Raw genomic sequence first — 20,047 nt, 5'->3', positions numbered from 1 at the left:
TTTTGTCCAGTTAGAGCTCATTAGTGTGATCATATTTATTTGTCTCACCGTCATGGCGCCCTCATAATTTTTCTGTCCTCATGTGGAAATGGTACTTTTTTCGTCTTTCTTTTATGTTTAGTACGGTTACAGCTGGGTGGCGTGGGAAATTTATCAGTGCTTGAGTATATCCTACGTCTTCCTACAAATTTATTTTGTGTATACATTTATGCGATCCTAATAATATTGGAGTAGACTTTCCTTAGTCTATATATAAAATTACTTTAAAAAGAAATAACATTTAAAAAAGAATATTGAGAAATAAAAAGCCAATGATAGCCAAGGGCTAGTAGTATTTTGCTATTGGGGTAAGATTTTTTAACAGAACACATTAAAGGAAAACTGATGGATAAAAAGGATGGAATAAAAAACGTTATATAGACTATTATATAAAACCCTATTTGTGTGTGCGTGTGAATGTTTGCATTAGGCCTCTGGCAGTGTCTTTAGCGGGGTTTCGTGTCAAGGCACCTCCTATGAATACCAGAAAAAGTGATACATCTGCTTTCTTGTACGAGGTAATACAGTGGGACCTCGCTACTTCGCGGTTCCACGTTCGCGGGTTCAGAGCTTCGCGGGTCTAAAAATAATAATAATAAAATTATTATTATTATTATTTTTTAAGCATTTCTGAAGGGGCGTCACTACTTCGCAGCTTTTCACTTTTCGCGGGTGTTTTTTGGTCCCCATTAACCGCGATAACCGAGGGATTACTGTATTACTCTTTAGCAATGCCTAGTGGCTCCCTGGCACTTTTTCCACAAACTACGACCCTTACAACCTTGCTCAAGTAGAATGCCCAGCAACGCCAACCATTATTGTTTTTTCTGGTTTGATTCACGAGCACTGACCACATGCATATTGCTGTTTCTGGCTGTAAGTAATTAAAAGAAAGCGTGTAGTGGGAGAGCGCGTGTCCTCGGCACGTCATGAAACAATCGCTAATCCCAAATGGAGCCGCTAGATTAGCTGCAACCTTAGCGATGCCATGTTTTGATGTGTTTTAATTGCACACCCTCGCTCACGGATTGGTGTAATCCAATCAGGATTTTCGTTGAAGCCCGATTTCCATTAAAAGCTACAGCACGTACAGCTAAACCTACTTGAACGCATGTAAGAAAAAAAATATTGATTTGTGTTATCTCGTGCAGTTTTAACTCTGAGTTAACGCAAAAGCTCCTATTACACTTTAAGATTTAACTGGAATAAAGGAGCTTGGAAAATTGACCTTAAAGCCTCAATGTGTAATATTTGAGCACGAGATGGCACTGTTGTCTACTGTACAAAACAAAAAACAATTCCACAGACCACAGCATAGCAGGAAGTGGCCAGACAAACATGGTAGCGACGATTAAGATGGGATTCCACTGTGTAAAAGGAATACAAATGTCTCCAGCATATATATATATATATATATATATATATATATATATATATATATATATATATATATATATTTATTTTAAATAAAAATCAACATTGGTATGATTTCTTCTTTACTGAATGAAAGTTTATTTGTTTCACTATGAGGCATTAAATATCACACACAGAAAGTTCACAGAAAGTTAAAGGTGGGGTGCGGGATTTGAAAACTTAAGTCTGCAATCATTACTTTGAGTCAGGGGACAGCGGCACAGTAACACATGATTCCTAAGAGGCACTCGAACAAACTCTTCTTTTTTTTTTTAGGGGTTTGTTCCGCCCCGAACAGGCCTGATAAAAGTGATTTAAAAGCAGATAGGCGCAACGGAATTTGAACTCAGTTGGGCTTTGTTAACACATAATTATTAGAGAAAATATTACATTTTCAACATTTTAAGGACATCTCAAACAACGCACTCCACCTTTAAATGATCTTTAAAGATTTAAAGCAACAAATCTTAAGCTTCAACTGTGGTTAAAGTTTTTGAAGCTTTAACTCGCCTCACTTTATAGGTACGGTGTCCATTGTTTAGCACATTCTAGAGGTAGAAAGAAACTTCAGTCATTAATAAAAACAATACTGATTTAAATATCCATCCATCCATTATCTGCACCGCTTATCCTCAAGAAGGGTCGCGGGGGTGTTGGAGCCCATCCCAGGTATCTTCGGGCAGTGGGCAAAAGACACCCTGAACTGGTTGCTGGCCAGTCGCAGGGCACACAGGGACAGACAATTGGCCCGCTCATTCACACCTAGGGACAATTTGGACCGTTCAATTAACCAACATGCATGTTTTTGGAATGTGGGAGGAAACCGGAGGGCCCGGAGGACACTATAGTTAAGGCAGCTTTAAAGCGTTAACTAAACAAAGTAATCAGTTCTCAAAGCTTTATACAGACAAAAAACAGTTTTTAAGCATTAAATATAGTTAAAGCAGCTTTAAGGCTTTAAAAAAACACTAAAGCAGTTTTAAAGCTTTAATTCAAAAATGAAATCAGTTTTAAGCAGTAAAACTTAACTAAAAAAAGCAGCTTTGAATGTTTTGACTTTTGAATACAAGCTTTTTATGGTAAAATTACAATCAATCCAATTCAAAGGAATTAAACAGTATGCACACAAAAACTTGAAGAAGATCATTGTGGATTCAAGTCAAGTTTATTTGTACAGCCCATTACCTCAAGAGTTCTCAAAGGGCTGTATCGACTACCATTACACCATTCCCTGATTTGGAACATGCATGAGAGCAAGGAAAAAGTAAAACACATTGCGTGAGAGTATAAAAAATACAGTATGTCACAAAGGTGAGCACATCCCTCACATCTATGCAGATTTCATTATAATGTTTATTTGAACATCACTGGAAAAACATCACTTTGATACAACGAAAAGAAGTATGTAAACTAAAGGCCATGGCTTATTGGAAAGATATTCTCTGGTCTGATGAGACAAAGATGAATTTAATTGGCTCAGATGGTGTGAAGCATGTGTGACGGCACCCAGGTGAGGGGTACAAACCTGTTTGCATTGTGCCGAAATTCAAGAATGGTAATGGGGAGTCCATGATTAGAGGCTGCAAGAGTGCAGCTGGAGTTAGGGAGCTGCATTTCATTGGGGAAAACATGAACTCAAGCATGTACTATAAAAAACTGGAGCAGAGAATAAACCGCTCCCTCCAGAAACTGGGTTGTAGCGAAATGTTCCAACCTGATGAAACACCTCTAAGTTAACTAAGGATTTTCTACATGCGCCAAGGGTAAAAGGGATGGACTGGCCAAGCAGGTCCCCAGATCGAAACCTAATGGATCATATTTGGGCATCCTTAAGCGGAAGGTGGAAAATCCCAAGATCTCGAATATCCCCCAGCTCTGTCATGTTGTCACGGAGGGGTGAAAGAACATTCCATGGCAAATTGTGAGGTTCTGGTGAAATCCATGGCCAGGAGGATTAAGGTGCTTCTGCAAAATCATATTTGCCACACAAAATATTGAACTTTGGGAACGTTTAATAATATGTACTCACTTTAAATAACAGGGGCTTAGCTATATTTTGAGTGTTTGGAGGGGAAAACGCATTTACACTGCTATATAAACTTTACACATTGTGTCAAAGCAGTGTTCTTCGGTGTTGTTCAATTAAACATTATGATAAAATCTCTGCAGAAATGTGAGGGATGTACATATTTTTGTGACACACTGTGTGTGAAAGCATAGTAGTGTGTGTAGGATAGTATAGCAGTATGTGCAAGAGAATATAGTAGTGTGTGTGAGAGTATAATACCATGTGCGAGAGATTATAGCAATATGTATGAGAGAGTAGAGTAGTGGTTGTGCATGGGTATGACTCCGTCTGCATGAGAATATAGTTGTGCATGTGTGAAAGCATGATGTTATATGTGAGAGCAAAAATGAGTCTTTAGTACTGTGAATGATAGTAGTAGGTTTGTGAGAGCATTGCAGTATGTGTGTGGAACATAGCAGTGTCTGTATAAGAGTATAATGGTACGTGTGAGAGTACAGTAGTGTGTATGAGGGAGTATTGTAGTGTTTGTGCATGATTGCGTCTCCTCTATAGCACAGCTGTCCATGTGCGAAAGTGCGATGCTATATGTGAAAGCAATTATGATTTACTTCTTAAACAGCTTCTCATATCAAACTTGTGCACTTGTGATGAGCTGAACTTGACGTTAGCGCTCACTTAGCTAACCACGTGCAGGAAGTGGGCACCAAAGCTCAAAACGTGCTTGTCCTTCAACACGTTGCGGTTCGTAGTTGATTCTCAACTTCTTTGGAAGTTGGACATTCATCGAACTAACAACAAAATACTCGCCATTTTTTGCTTTGATAGCGGTGGAAAAGTGCTTTCTGGTCCGTTTTGCATTCTTGAGCAGGGGTTCTTGAAACAAATACAAAATATCAACTTGGATTGTTTGTTAGCAAGCAGGCTTCTTTTTAGTTCTAGTGGTTCATACCATTTTCCCAAACAATGTGAGGAATGTTTTTGTTTTTTTTTTTCCAACAAAAGTGAAGGAAAAAAATTGTCTATTACAGGAAGATGCCGAAAGGTGCCAGGACTGAACAAATTTGTATTCTCAGGCATGGGCTTTTTGAAAAATTAGTCAGGAGACTAGTCATGATTCCCTATAATGAATTTTCTGCTTAATGTGGAGTGAATTAAGAAGCAATAGAACAAAGTAGCAACAAAAAAACGACCATGCATTTCATTATAGGCAGGCCAGAATGGCACAAAATTGCCTTTGGCCGGTATCCTTTAACTGCAATAAGAGAGAAAGAGAGAGAGAGAGAGAGAGAGAGAAAGAGAGAGAAAGAGAGAGAAAGAAAGAGAGAAAGAAAGAGAGAAAGAAAGAGAGAAAGAGAAAGAGAAAGAGAAAGAGAAAGAGAAAGAGAAAGAGAAAGAGAGAGAGAGAAATACAAGTACAGCGGAACCTCGGTTTTCGAACGCCTCTCAGTTCGGACAAATCGGTGTTCGACCAAAAATTTCGAGAAATTCTTGCTTCGCTGTTCGGTCAAAAAAATCGGAGTTCGAACGCCGGTACGCTAGGGTGCGATGCTGAGCGGTGTACGGGTGTTTTAGCCCCTAATTATGCCTCCGAAGAAGGTCGGTGCAAGCAGGACAGGTGAAAAAAGACAAGTTGTTCGTCCAACTATTGCCTTTAAGAAAGACGTAACAGCTAAATATGAAAGAGGTGTACGAATTTCCGATCTTGCTAGTGATAGTAAAGAATAAGGAGGCTGTGAAATCGAGTGATGCGGCTAAGGAAGTTAGCGCTATAAGCAAGCAACTGCCGCAAGTTTTGGAAGAGGTTGAAAAACTTTTGATGATTTTTCTCTCCCTACCGTCCACCACAAAGGTAAGTAATCCTATTCATAACCTTTTTTTTATCTTTACACGTTCATGTTAGCGTAATCTTTCGTACGGAAGATTACACTAACGCGAACGTACGATTAGCCTGGGTTAGCTTTACGTTAAACATTCAAGGTAAACATTCAGGGTGTTGGAACGGATTAAAACGATTTACATTACTTTCAATGGCAAAAACGATTTTCGGTGATCGACCAAATCGATTTTCGAACAGGGTTCTGGAACGGATTATGGTCGAGAACCGAGGTTCCACTGTACAGCATTTGTGAGAGGCACCTGGCTATGGCAACATCAAGTGGACAAATCTCAACCTGCAGCTCGTTTTTCTCTTGCCTTTCTCTGAGCGTTGTCTTGCGGGGCGGATTAAATCCTTTAGTGGGCCTGATCAAGCCAACGGGCCGCCTGTTTGACACCCCTGCCCTAGACTGTCTGCCCACCGGAGTCTCACAAAATTCTATTGGCAACACTGATGAAGATAAAATGTTTTATGCAAAAATTCCGGCTTTGCTTCTAAAATACGTATCGTTGAAACAAAATCAGTTCCGAAAGACTAACGCCAGCGGCTCATTTCCTGCCTGCTCGCATGTTTTTTTTTTTTTTTTGCTGCACTCAGCATTTTTTCTCCCGCGCTAGCACTCACGACATGATAATGAAGATGCCTGACCTCGTTGATACAAAACACGTCGGGAGGCTCCAATACCTCCACAAGGTGTCTTTCTTTACAGAGTATTGCGGAGTGAATTGAAGATTATTCATTTATGTTTTCATTATTTTTTGTTTATACTGTAATATTTTGTTACAGGAATATCATACATCCAATCTCATTGTAAACAATAAAGACTATGTTGTTTCATTTATAAAACTTAAAGAATAATCTCTTATTTATCACGGTTAATGGGGACCAGATGTCTGCAAAATCCGCAATACAAATCCCCTAACCTGATGGCCTGTTTGCAGCGATAGCCGACCAGGGATAATGGATTACCGCTGCATGGGTGCTCTTCATTTCAGGCGAAAAGAACAGAAAGAAATTCACCCCACACAACACAAATTTGTTTTTTTGGTCTTGGGTCCAAACAATAGTCGGCCAAAACAGTTCAGTTAATTTTAGGCGGGCCACAGTGGCATTTTTCAGCAACTCGAACTGAAAAAAAATGTGCTTCTGCTCTCACCAATAGTTGACTCGGGATAATGGATCCGGGCACACCAATACTCAAACAGTACAGATTAGGTAGGCGTCAATGGCAGGCTTCAGTCAGGGATGTGATTTGACCAAAGTGAAATTATCTGAAAATTAGCCGGGGGTCTGGGGGCCGCGGGCACCCAGCTAGGTCCAGGGCAGTGCCCTGATGGGGGGACAAGTGGGGCGAAGCCCCCCGGAGCTCATGGGTTTTCCGTGTTTTTAAGTACTTTCAATGCACTCAGATGACAAAGAAATAGACAAAACAACAGCATAAATTTTCAATGTATATTGAACTATCCCATATAAAATTACAGTTTAAGTCAACTCAAAATCAGTCACATTAAAAAACATTGGACTGCCTTTGCTTTTAAAAACTATCACTGAGAATATCATCATATCTAACTAATGTGATTACTAAGTTAACACATAAATCATGTTGAAGAGTTCAAATTTCATGGACAAATAATTGTATCATGACCAAATGAAAAGTAACTCATATTAGAACATACCACAAATGTCTTTGTTATAGCAGAAGATGTTATCTATAAATGAAAATACAATAATTATAGGCCCTACAGTAAAGTGTTGGTGTAATGTACACATGAAAATCTATTATTGTAATTGTTAAATATTTATGGCCATTTTTATTACGTTATAATATTTTCGAAAAAAAGGGGAAAACTGTCAAATAAATTTGAAAAGTTTACCACCTACCTCAAAATTCACGACTCTATCAGCAACTGGTACAGGTTGTTGGGGTAGATCACGTCTCCCTATTACCGCTTCCGATTGTGATGTCAATAAGGGATGGAGGCCGTAAAGTTTTGGAGTTTTCGTTTGGGCACCGAAACTTCCAGCGATGGAATAATTTGTTGTTCTTGACTGGAGTTCTTTCACGTGTTTTTTGCTCTTTACGTGACTTTCAAGAGCTTTGAAACCTCTCCCACCATAGTCAATGGTATCATGGCACCAAATGCAAAGCGCTTTCCCGGCACGATCGATCTTCCGAATAAAGTCACTGAACAAATTTGTCACAGTCTTCTTTCCAACATTTGTAGATAATTCCTTCTCTAACCAGTCCCATCGAAACTTGTTTTTACGATCTTATCAATTTCTTTAACTCGCGGAGCATCTTTGCGTTCGATCACAGACATCTTTCTTTAAACACCCGGCAAAAACGTGCGAGAAATGAACAATGGAATACTCCTACGCCTTTATAACAAGCGCGTTTATTGGTCAACACGGAGACTTCAACCAATCGCAAGTACGTTTCATTTCAGTTACGGAAACACTAAAATGTAATGCTGTAGAGACGAAATCGGATTTTTTTACCACTTAAAAAATCGGAAATTTTAAAATTTTATTTTTGGAGATAAAAAAAGCGGAATTCCGCGAATTAGCTGAAAAATCACATCCCTGTTCAGTGCCCTGAACCGAAAATAAATTGGGCTCCTGCTCCTACCAAAAGTTGACCAGAGATGGTGGATCCAAGCATCGACCATGCATTTCATTATAGGCAGGCCAGAAAGGCACAAAATTGCCTTTGGCCAGTATCCTTTAACCGCAATATGAGATAATGGATTGCAGCCGCACAATTGCAGTTCATTTTAGGCAGAAATTATTGCAAAAAGAGAAATGACAGGCCTGTCAAAATTGCACAATGTCAGTCAACCGGGGATAACATATTGCCTCCGCACATTTTCTATTTAAGGTGGAAAGAATGGAAAGAAATATCTGCCAGGCATGACACAAATTTGCTCTCTCTGCCCCTGTTATTAGCAATAGAGTACTGGCCATAATATAATGTGGTCAAAACAGTGCCGTTCATTTTAGGCAGGCCACAATGGCACATTTCAGTGGCCTGAAAGGAAAGAAAATGTGTCCCTGCTCCCGGCAATGGTCAACAGGGATACTGGATTGCGGCCAAAAATGTCCCTTTTATCTTAATCAGGTCGGACAAGTGACTTCTACTAGTCCCCACTCACAGCAAAATTGTATTGGGATAATGTATCAAGGCTGCAAGAGTGCAGTTCATATTAGACTGAAATAATGGCCAAAAAGAGCAAGCAGGCCCAACAAAATTGCTCTCTGCCAGTCCCTGCTCACACCCTGCTCACAGCAATATGCTATTGGGGATAACGGACCACAGTCACACAAATGTAGTTCACTTTTTGTTAGATAGACTGGCAAAAAACAGCCATTAGGCCCGAGAGAAATGTGCTCTACTGCTCGTTCACAGCAATAGTCAATCAGGGGTCAAGGATGACATCCGCACAGGTGCAGTTCAAAATAAAAAGCCACCCGGCCTGCCAAAAATACATTCTATAGCTCGCAGTAATCTTACCTGTGAACCTGTACGCTTTTGCCGTACAAAGTACGTTTTTTATTCATTTCAAAACGAGTACGACGTACAAGGAAATTTTTACGGAAAAACGCAAATTGGGGATTTCCCATCACGCATCATTCCGAAGAAAAAAAAATATGGTGTACGATTTTTTTGTATTTTTTACGGGAAAATACGACAGTTTTTACGGGCATGGAGCCGTGGAGGTTGACAGGTATGAGTAATATTCTATTAGGGATGAATGATCAGAGATTATTTTACAATTTGCGATGTATTGAATTTGAGAAGAAGCGAGGGACTACAGTATTCTTTTATATGACATATTTTAATCCACAGAATCCCCAAAACAAAGTTCCACTCACCGCTATTCGCGTGGACATCGTCTGGTCTCCATCCACTCCCTTAACTTCCCTGTCGCCGTATTCCGCGGGAGGGGGGCGAACACTTTTGCTCCTTCGCGTTCCCGGCCCTGGCTGATGCTGGGCGGCGTGGAGCAGCTGTAATGTGCTCTCGCGCTCCCGGTCCGAACTTTGAGCTCGTCCGCGGCGGTAGCGGTCCTCGCAGGTGGAGTGATGCCGCCGGAAGAGCTCGATGCGCGCGCGCAGGCGCTCCACGATGGCGCTATGGAGCGGCGGCGGCACAACTGAACCTCGGACGCCCAAATTAACGGACAGCATCGGGGCGAAGGCGCCGGAACACAACGGAGGCGCTTCTCCCATCCGGGACTTGATTCGGAAGAGGGAAGAACTCCCTTTTAAGAACCCATATGACAAGGGGGGGAACTCCGTCAAAATAAAACTCCGAGTGTGATAAAACAGTTTAGAAGTGGATAAAAAGTCCAATTAAAAGCAACTAATTCTCCGAGTACATCTTTTCCAAGGTCACGTGTTCCCCGTGTTGTTTGCAAAAGTGCCCAAAACGCAGAAAGAATAGAAAAAAGGTGTAAAACCGATTGAAAATCCACGCGTGGTTGTCCCCTCCGTAGCTCGTCCGTGGAGTGTGAGCTCTTTTCTGAAAATGTTCCATTGACAGCGGCTGCGTGAATACGTGCGCATGCACGAGGCATCACAGAGTTTCATTGTGCGAACGTGAATTGGAATTGGCCGTGATGCGCGCGCACACTGGGAAGGTCGGGAGCGCTCTAGCGTCGTTTGGTGGATAGACGGTATAAGTGCACTATGAAGGTAAAACCAGCCAACGCTTGTGTTACAATCTAAAAAAAATATTAATATTGAACTAAAAGTTAGCTTTGAATTTTTTTCATGATACAAACAAATGTTGGACGAAAGAGCGATGGGCGCCACCAGGCGGTGCTTGCCCAAAACACACCATTTAAATAAGTATATTTTGTCACATTATACTAACATTTTGTGGATTCATTCAGTTGGTTGCACAATTCAAAACTGTAATTAATCACATTCTTTAGTGTAAGTACAATGTTGACTGTTTCATTCAAGAGAGGTGCCCAAAGACATGTCTTTTTCCTGCTTTATTCTTTGTTTTTACCGTTTCTTTTCTTCTTCTGTTGTTTCTTTTTTTCATGGCTTTTTGTTTCTTTTTACTAGATTTTACTTCCCTTTTCTTGCATCTTTTCCATTTGTTTTCTAGTTGCTTTTTTCTTTTATTTGTTACTTCCTTTTTCTCTTATTTTTCCCGTTTTTTTCCCTTTTTTGTTCCTTTCATTTTTGTCTAGTTTTCTTTTTCGCTTTATATTTCCCCTCTTTGATTATTGATGATATATAGATGAATGCAACAAAACCAATCTGAAGAGGCGTTCGGGAGCAGTAAGAGCCAGTAATTTTTTGAATGAGCCTAGCCAAAAGAGCCAATTCTCAACATTGACGTCGTCACGTAGGTAAGACAAGTCACGTTAGACCTAAGATTTATGGCCCGAGCCCGAACCCGAACCCGAGGAAATTTCGGGCCGGGTCGGGCCTGAAATGTCAGTCATACGGTCGGGTCGGGTCGGGTTCGGTCCTGCTTTTTTTTTTTTTTTTTTTTTTTTTAATTAATTGATAATTATAAATATATGTTCATTAAAAATATATACTTAAACTATGTATGGATACTAGACCAAGGAATATAGTAAATCAAATAAATATTATTTGTGTACAATTAGTTGTGATTGCGGAAATCATAGCGTACAGTGACGTTGGTGACTTTTCCATCCGCATTAACAAACGCATTTTGTAAAATACGATCGCGCTTTATTGTTTAAATAAACGCGTTATATAGACTAGAATCTCCCAATTATTATAATTAGCTCGCTTTATTTTGTTTTAAAGCGTATTATATAGAATACGATCGCTTTTGTCGGAAGCGTACATTGACGTTGGTGACATTTTCATCCGCGTTAAAAAACGCAATTTGTAGAATACGATCGCGCTTTATTGTTTAAATAAACGCGTTATATAGACTAGGATCTCCCAATTGTTATAATTAGATCGCTTTATTGTTTTAATAAGCGTTTTATATAGAATACGATCGCTTTTGTCGGAAGCGTACATTGACGTTGGTGACATTTTCATCCGCGTTAAAAAACGCAATTTGCAGAATAAAATCACGCTTTATTGTTTAAATAAACGCGTTATATAGACTATGATCTCCCAATTATTATAATTAGCTCGCTTTATTGTTTTAATAAGCGTTTTATATAGAATACGATCAGGGGGGGGGGGGTGAATTTGCATAGGAGTCGGAAAAGGGCACAACACGTCAACACCCGCTCAATGAAAGTGCTGCGCTAAAATCTTAAGGACGTACTACTACTGCTGCTGTGGATTATGGCCCAATGATCAAGTCGTCAAAATGACGGACGCCCTTAAATGTTTTCGCTACCTCAAAAAAAACCCGTCAATGACAGATTGTCGCTTAATGTAACATCTGCAGTGCAGACACAGAAATATAAAAGATGTAAATGTTTATACAGTTTTATTTAACTTAGGCCTAGATGTTGTAACAAAAGGCAGAGTTTAATTTGTTATCATAAATCACCCCTCCTTATAAATAAAATATGTAATTTCGGGCCCCCTCGGGCCGGGCCAGCAAATCCAGTTAATTAGTCGGGCTCGATCCGGGTCGGGTTTAATACCCCTCGGGCCTGCGTCGGGCTCGGGTGCTTTTTTTTGGCCCGATCTTACCTCTAAGTCACGTAGTTTAACTGTGCAGGCGAACATAGTAAACCACACTTGTCCCTGTGCAGTTTGTCTAAGTGATAAAAATAATAATTTAGTCATAATATATATTTTTTTTAAGAAGCTATGTCCTCCATTCTCCCCCGCTGCCTTTCTGGTCCTTATCCCCTTACTTGGCACAGAACATAAGCTTACATGCACATTTACTTTCATTTACGTGATCTCGTGTTGACATCGACTCAAAAATACTGCACTTAAAACACTGAAGAGGGAACCCACCTTATTTTGCTCCGTAAATCTGGACGAATTTGCTAGCAAATTGAGGTATTTTACGCCCTGATTTTTATGCGCACACACGCAGCTTAGAGGCGACATTGGTATCAGCTAATAATACAGGTATCAACACATACCTTTTTTAAATTTAAAAACATTTTTTTTTGTTAAGGGACATTGTTGACATATGTATATACATGTATTTTTCCTTTCTTCTTAATGTTTAATCCTAAGAAGGCATGACAGATTAAGTTAACAGAATGCTAGGAGTAATGATACCCTGCATCAGTTTCACAGTGTGATATATGTATTTTTAAACAATATTTTACAGAATTTCCTCTTTTGGTCATGTTTATATGTGTACAAACAACCACCCCCCTCCATAATATTTCAGCCTCATAGGCGTGACTGATACAGGTATCAGCTAATACTACAAGTAACAATACTTCAAATGATGTTTCTATTGTAATATTTTTATACAATATCATTAATTTATATTTTTTTATTTTTATACACGTCTTTATGAATGATTTTACCCCTTTTTATTTCTTGTTTGTTAAAGTTGACATGACCGCGACAAACATTGCAATAAGCTAGAAGTAATGATACCTTGAATTAGTTTTACAGTGCAATTTTTTTTTTAGTGTGTATTTTTGTTACTTACAACATGTTTGGGACAAACTATGCATATGCACAAACACAAACACACATTGTTGATTGTAAAACAGCCACAAGAGTATGCTAGGTACTAGTATTGGTCAACAATACAAGTAATCACACCTTGAATTTTACTAGTTTCACAATGGAATAAATCTTCAATTTCCTTTTGTATTTTTTAACAATATTTTATGACAATTCATCTGGTCAGGGAGACTGAATAATTAAAGATATGCATGATAAACAGTGGATATATAAATATTTATAAATCTATTTATTCTGCAAATGTGTGCGAAAGTATTCAGTAAGGCAAAATGTTGACTTCTCCATTTATTAAACATCAACATGACAACACTGGCTTCTTTTCTTCTTGTCGTGTATTGCTTCATGGTGCTCGCTGGGCAACTCTTTCTACTGCCCCAAACGGCTTTAGCCGTCCCCCCCTCCAAACAAAATAATAATTTCACGGTGTGCTCATTACAGGGACGGCACATACGTTCCTAATAATGCGACTGGGAGGCAGACGCACAATAAATTAATAAATTAACACACAAACATGTTGGGTGGCCAGCAAACAAACTTTTTTCTTTTTACAGTAGTAGCAATACCAGTGGTTAGGACTGTGGTTCCCAAATTCAACCTGGGCCCGGACCCCCAGTGAGTCATTCAAAAAGTTACAAACCCCCTACCTCAACCTTTGCCAATAATGTAGTGCTGGACAGAGCTATGCCAATCTGGTACAAAGTACTCAATTTTAGTGGTTCACATTCTCTTGCTTCACTTCAATCTGATAAGTACACTGCAAACCACAATCAAAGTCAAGTCCACTCTTGCCACTTATGCCACGTGTCTTCTCTGTCTTTTTTCTCTCTCCTTCCACTAAGCTACCGGCACTCTAGAGCTGGGGTTTGGCTCTGCCTAAATCCCTCACCTGGGCTGTGTGCTAGGATGTGAGAAGTAGCAAGACAGTTGAAAAACATTTTTTTTGTTCTTTTCTTCAAAAGAAACATTTTATTACTACTCTGTCTACGAGGTCGCGTAGCGGACCCCCTGGAAAGACGTTTTTCACCCCTTGGGGGTCCGTAGACCTCCCTTTGGGAACCACTGGGTTAGAAACAACATCACTTCATCATAATTATGTCATACGCTAACACGATCACAGTCTAAAACACGACACACACTCGCTCGCAATATAAATTACATCAGATTTTGCTTTTCAGTCTTTTTAACATGCAAAATGCCTGCCTGCCTGCTTTTTTCCATCTACCGTATTTAAAAAAAAAGACTAGAAATTGTAAGAAGCGGAAAGCTTCGTTTTGTCCCTGATCGTAATGTCACCAAGGAGTGTTTTGGCTACAATAAAAAAAGATTGACCGACAATTGATTGAGATTAGAGTCGTACTTGCAAAAAATTTGTGTTGATGTGTCTTGTGTCAAGACGTTGAAAAATTTGTGACCTATATTTGAGTTTTTAAAGCCCCAAAGTGTAATAATTGACCACTGGATGGCACTGTTGACGAATACAAACGAAAACCAGTGCCACCACAGCAAGCAGCAATATGGCAGACAAACATGGTCGGAACCTTAGATATAGAGTTCAGTGTGTAAAAAGATTTTTTGACCTATGATTTATTATAGAAATTAACATTGGTATGAGTTCATGTATTTTTGCCAAATATTCAAATCAATGTTGTTGTTTTTTTGGGGGTCAGGAGGTAGAGCGCTCGTCTTGGGTTCAAGCGATCGCAGTTCGAACCCCGGCTCCTCCGTGTTACATGTCGAAGTGTCCTTGGGTAAGACACTGTACCCCTAATGCCCCCAATAAGCAGGTGAGCGCCTTACATGGCTGCACGGCTGCTATTGGGAAATGTGAAGCACACTGTAAAGCGCTTTGGGAAGACTTGAAAAGCGCTATATAAATGCAGATCATTTCATATTTCATTTCATAATACATTATAATAAAATATATTTGTATAATTTATAAATTGGTCATTTTTGGAAGACAAAATTGTGTCATAAAATCCAAGTAAACTGTACACTGTACACATTTTTAATTACAAATTGTGTTCATAAAAAAGTGGTGTCAAAGTTAAAGCTTTATGTCAACACAAGCGATAAAATTGTTCAGGCCTCCATCGAGTTTGAACTCGAGTTAAATTTTTAACCTTACTTTATCTCAATCTCAATTTCAAGAATCAGCCCTTAAGTCAAAGCTTTAACTGAATTAACGCACACTTCTAATTCAACTCGTGTTAAATCTTCCAACATGCATTAACTCTTGAGTTAAGGAGTCAACGGAATCTTAATTCAAGCATTAAAACTCTTTAGTAAAGCAGCTTAAAGCTTCCAACATGCTTTAACTCTAAAGTTAGAATTTAAACTAAATTTTGACTCCATTCTTGCTTTAACTCTTGAGATAAAGCTTCATATAAATTTACACTCCGTTTAAATTCAACGCTAGTTAAAGCTTCTAGTGTGCATAACTCGAGTTAAAGCTGCAACTGAATCTTAAATCTAGCATTAAAATACTTGGGTTAAAGTGTCTTAAAACCTTCAACTTGCTTCAACTCTTGAGGTAAAACTTCATCTGAATACACAGTTTGAAATAAACTTTGGTTAAAGAACTCAATTCAAGCATTAAAAGTCCCAAGGTTTTAGGCTTCAACTGATTTCTACCTCAATCTGGACCCCATTCAAGGAATAAAATCTCTTGAGTAAAAGCAGGTTAAATATTTAACTTAGAGTCATGGATTTAACTTTTGACGCAGTAGAATAAAGACTCGTTTATAGATGACGTTTATAATATGACATGAAGTATTAGTATATTTAAATTATTAAAATGTAAATAATTGTTGGTGATTCCAAAATAAATTATGTGAGTTTTATATTATTTGAAAACATTGATAAACAACGTTTAAAAATAAAGTTTGTTTTGTGAACGATATGACCTAAAGCTTTTTCACAACATTACGACTTCAATCTCAAGTTGCCGGATTTTTCCTTATTTTTTCAGTGATGGCTTAATACTACGTTGTAGAATAGTATATTCACATGGGAGTAAAATAAACATATTTTTTTTTTCAAAACGTACATGAAGCAGTAAAAAATGTAGAAAAAAATGCATGAGGAGGCAAGTAAGGTGAAATCAAACATTTGAACTTGTCCCTGAATGCAGCAAAACGATTAGTAAGGCGATTCAAACCTGCAAAACGGACGCTGCCCCTTTAAGAACAGGCGGTCATACTTTTTGAAAGTTGAGGGGGTGGCCATCTTGGTCAAGTTGTGTGAGTTGTTGGAAACATACTCAGTATTTTGTGTTGAGTAAATAAATGCCCATGGCATAAATATATTTTTGAAACACACGGTCTTCTTGAATGGAGTGCGTTAAGCGACCATCTTGAGTAAGGCGAATTGGCGTCCATCCTGCTAATGTGACATTGCGTGAGGCTTTGGGAACCTCTTCAGTACGTTGCACCTTGTAAATAAATTGTCCTAAAAGTCTTATTTGAAATTTCTGTATTCTGATTTGGAGTGTCATATTTGGTCAATATTGAATGGAATGAAAAAAAATCAATTACTCAAAGCCAATGGCGGGCAAGATTGGGGAAGTTATGGCTTCATTTTGAGGTCCAAAAGTGGTCCCAGGAGCGTCAAGATTTGACCCCCTTGGCAGGTTCTGTGGATTGCCGCACGTCGGTCCACTCTTGCATCGTGTTCTGCAGCGCTTGCGTCTTCTCTTTGTCCACCAGCACGTAGTCTACTTTCTCGTCCGACGTCACGGATGATGTTGATGGCTGCCAAGTGACAAAAAAAAAGGGAAACAATGACAAGCCGTTTCGAATGTTCAATACGGATTTCACATTTTGAATTAAAACTACTGTATTTTCCGGACTATAAGTCAATCCGGAGAATAAGTCGCACCAGCCAAAAAATGCATAATTAAGAAAGAAATGCATGTATAAGTCACACTTGGAGTATAAGTCACATTTTTTGGGGTAAATGTATTCAATAAAATCCAACACCTAAAATCATACATGCCATTTTGAAAGGCAATTTCAAATAAAAATAGAATAGAGAACACGGTAAACTAACACGATCGTCAGTAACAATGTATAATATTAAGAGTTATTCAGATGACTCTAGCGTAAAGATCAAACTATCAACTTCACTTCAAATCACTAAATCCAATCAAATGTTCTTCCTCGGTGTCACTTTTACCGGTAAACAACTCCCCTTACTCAGGTGGTAGACAAAAAGCTGCTTACTCCTTCCACTTCTATGTCGCGGTCATGGTTGAAATTATTAACACAGGCCTTGAGTGCCCTCTAGTAATTTAGTGTGAAAATAACACGTGAAGTGATATACAGTACTGGTAATGAAATGTAAAACTCAATGCTAGAATAATAAGTAGGCTCACCGGAGTATTTTTCTTTTTACAAAAGCAAAAACTGTGACCTGTAGTCTTGCACTAAGACACATTTCATAGTGCCGTGTTTAGCTGTAGCATGCACCCGTTTTCTTGAACGCGACCCATTGGGGACAATGACGCTTCTCAGGACAATGCCATACAAACTAATGCAAGCTGCAGTAAATCGCAAGGGGAAAAGGAATGCAATAGTAAAGCAAAGCAATCAAAAAGCATTGTCGGCCTCATTTTTAGGCTGACTTGTTGAGAAACATGGCACCAACTTCAAGCATTTACAAGCAGTCCACGGAAAATTAAAATACTTTTCATTCCTTTAAACACAACATTAAAATTCAATTATTTTCAAGGATTTCATGCATCCTTATAAATCCATAAATTAATTAGTTTTGTGGATTTTTGTATACATTGCTGAATGTTGGCGTCGTCACTTTAAGAGGGCCAGTACACTCAAACCAATTGGAGAAATGCCAGATTACAAGAGAAAAAAAGTCACCAATGTCATGACGCAAATAGACGTTGTTTTTGCATTCAACTTGACATTAAAAGGTTTTCATTTCAGTCAATTACTAAAATCAACAAAGTACTGTGCTCGTTTGCTCCTTTCTCCAAAAGTTAGCGCCTTTGATGCGTCTCGTGCCTAGTCAAGTCACATTTATTTGTATAGTCCTTAATCACAAAATGTCTCAAATTACTGCACAGGTTACAATTACACATCCTCTGATCTTAAACCAACATGAGGGCAAGGAAAAACTCAACTTCAGCACAAGGAAGATAAGAAAGAAGGGGCGGCATTAGCTCAGGAGGTAGAGCGCTCGTCTTGGGATCAAGAGATCGCAGGTTCGATTCCCGGCTCCTCCCTGTTATATATCGAAGTGTCCTTGGGCAAGACACTGAATCCTATTCCCTAATGCCTCCAATAAGCAGGTCGGTGCCATGACCGCTATTGGTGTGTGAGTGTGTGAAGTGTCAAGCACATTATAAAGCTCTGATGTCTTCATTGACTTGAAAAGCGCTATATATAAATGCAGACCATTTGCAATTTACCATTTAGGAGGGGCCTCACAAGTGGTAATCCCCTTTCCAGGATGACCAAAAGTGCATTGGGTAACAATACACAAAACATAGTGAACATCAATTAAAGACAACAAAAGGTAAGATGTTTAAATTTGTCCAAAAAGCACGACAGCAACGGCGCCTCAAGCCTGTAAAATAGTCCCAAAAAATCTATCACAGCAACGAAGCAGCTTCCCCTCCCATGCAGGCGTTGACATGTGTTGACAAGTTGTGCTCGAACTTAGTCGGCCAGAAGCATAGACTGGCATGGTATATGGATGGATACAATTCAAAATATATGGGCTGAAGCATTTCCACCGTGGGGCCAGAAAATTAAATTCAAAGCTCCCAGAGAAATCAATTAATACAGTGAATCACTTAACTGCCAGGGTCGTAGAAGCATCATTTTCTGTCATGGACAAGTACAACCTGGTGGTGCCCATCCCTCTCCAAGCCGGGTTTTTGGGTAATAGTTTTCTCACCCACATGAAACATATAGTTCATAAGTACATACGTTTTCTGTCTCTAATGTTATTGACAGTCACCAGATTTGAAAGCAGCTATTAGCATTAGATACATGTCATGGTCAAGTCATGCGACTCTCCCCCCAGTGAATACAAGTTAGCAACAAAGCCATAGTTTGCATGTATCATTTGTCTCGATGAAGTTTGTTTTTGGAACAAAATGTCCAAAATAATTGATGGAATACTGTAATTAAGAAATATGCACATTATTCTAATACTTATCCAGTACATAGAATCATTTTTTTAGTCACATAATGTTTTGATCAAGAAAAATAAATTATATATTTTTTTTCCCCCCGAGTGTCCAAGAGTATCTGTGTCTCAACCCGTCTGACCAAAAAAAAGCTTTTTATTAATTTAATCATTTTACCTTTCTGTGTGCGCAGGGCGATCCAGGCTGGAAATCTAGCGCCAGGTAGTCCACGTTGCCACTTTTGCGAAGGGCCGGACTGCTGGTGCCGCTTACGGCCGGCGAGGTAGACGCTGGGTTCTGCTGTTGGGCCAACAGAACCGCAGGCAGTCAGAAAATTTAGGACATATTTTGTGACTTTTAAGTTATCGACAGTGACCGGGTTGATAGCAGCCATTAGTGTTAGCTAAATGTGATGGTGAAGTCATGTAACTCTCTCCCGATGTTCTTACCATAGCAACGTAGTTCTCCTCGCTGTCTGCAGAGTCGGTGCTGGTGATGCTTTGTGTGGAAATGGGACGACAACGTTGAGAGGACGCAGAGTTGGGGGCGGGCCTGTTGTAGAGAACAACGGCCAATTAGAAGGTTGCCTCCAGGCGGTTCTCTCATTTATATTCGAGGCCAACGGATAATCAGGTGGGACGATTATCTGCATCGATAGTAGGGAATTTGACGGATGTCTGCATTTTTATTTTTTTATTCGACGGGACGGTTATTTAGGCTCAGTTTCAGCCGAGCCTCTCTCTCCCTCGCTTCCCTCCCTCTGTCTCGGATGCTAGCCACCCCGCGCCTTCTGATTGGATAAGTGACCAGTAGCGGAGCCAGTGAAGCAGAAAGAATACATAAAAGCGGAGTAAATCCTTCGCTAATTCCTGAATCCCAACAAGTCAAGACCACTAAAAATAATGAGATTTTTAAAAGT

General features: G+C 39.3%; 2 protein-coding genes across 4 annotated transcripts in view; both read right to left on the bottom strand.

The window, feature by feature from the left end:
• maml2 (mastermind like transcriptional coactivator 2) overlaps positions 1-9,984 on the bottom strand; it is a 45,882-nt gene extending 35,898 nt beyond the window's left edge. Inside the window, exon 1 of the mRNA XM_088346517.1 lies at positions 9,231-9,984. Within this exon, the coding sequence (XP_088202643.1) occupies positions 9,231-9,587 (357 nt within the window). The 5' untranslated portion in view covers positions 9,588-9,984. The remainder of the gene's footprint in view (positions 1-9,230) is intronic.
• A 3,265-nt stretch (positions 9,985-13,249) lies between these two features.
• gab2 (GRB2-associated binding protein 2) overlaps positions 13,250-20,047 on the bottom strand; it is an 86,524-nt gene continuing 79,726 nt past the window's right edge. For all 3 annotated transcript variants that reach the window (XM_088345711.1, XM_088345713.1, XM_088345712.1), the window contains exons 9-11: positions 19,578-19,680; positions 19,306-19,428; positions 13,250-16,726 (exon numbers count right to left, since the gene is read on the bottom strand). In XM_088345711.1, coding sequence (XP_088201837.1) covers positions 16,583-16,726; positions 19,306-19,428; positions 19,578-19,680 — 370 coding nt within the window. In that variant the 3' untranslated portion in view covers positions 13,250-16,582. The remainder of the gene's footprint in view (positions 16,727-19,305; positions 19,429-19,577; positions 19,681-20,047) is intronic.

The sequence above is a fragment of the Urocampus carinirostris genome, chromosome 10 (genome assembly GCF_059441175.1).
Source record: "Urocampus carinirostris isolate Australia breed hairy pipefish chromosome 10, RoL_Ucar_1.0, whole genome shotgun sequence".
NCBI lineage: Eukaryota > Metazoa > Chordata > Actinopteri > Syngnathiformes > Syngnathidae > Urocampus > Urocampus carinirostris.
Note: the sequence above shows the minus strand (reverse complement) of the source record. Positions and strands in the feature narration are given on the sequence as shown.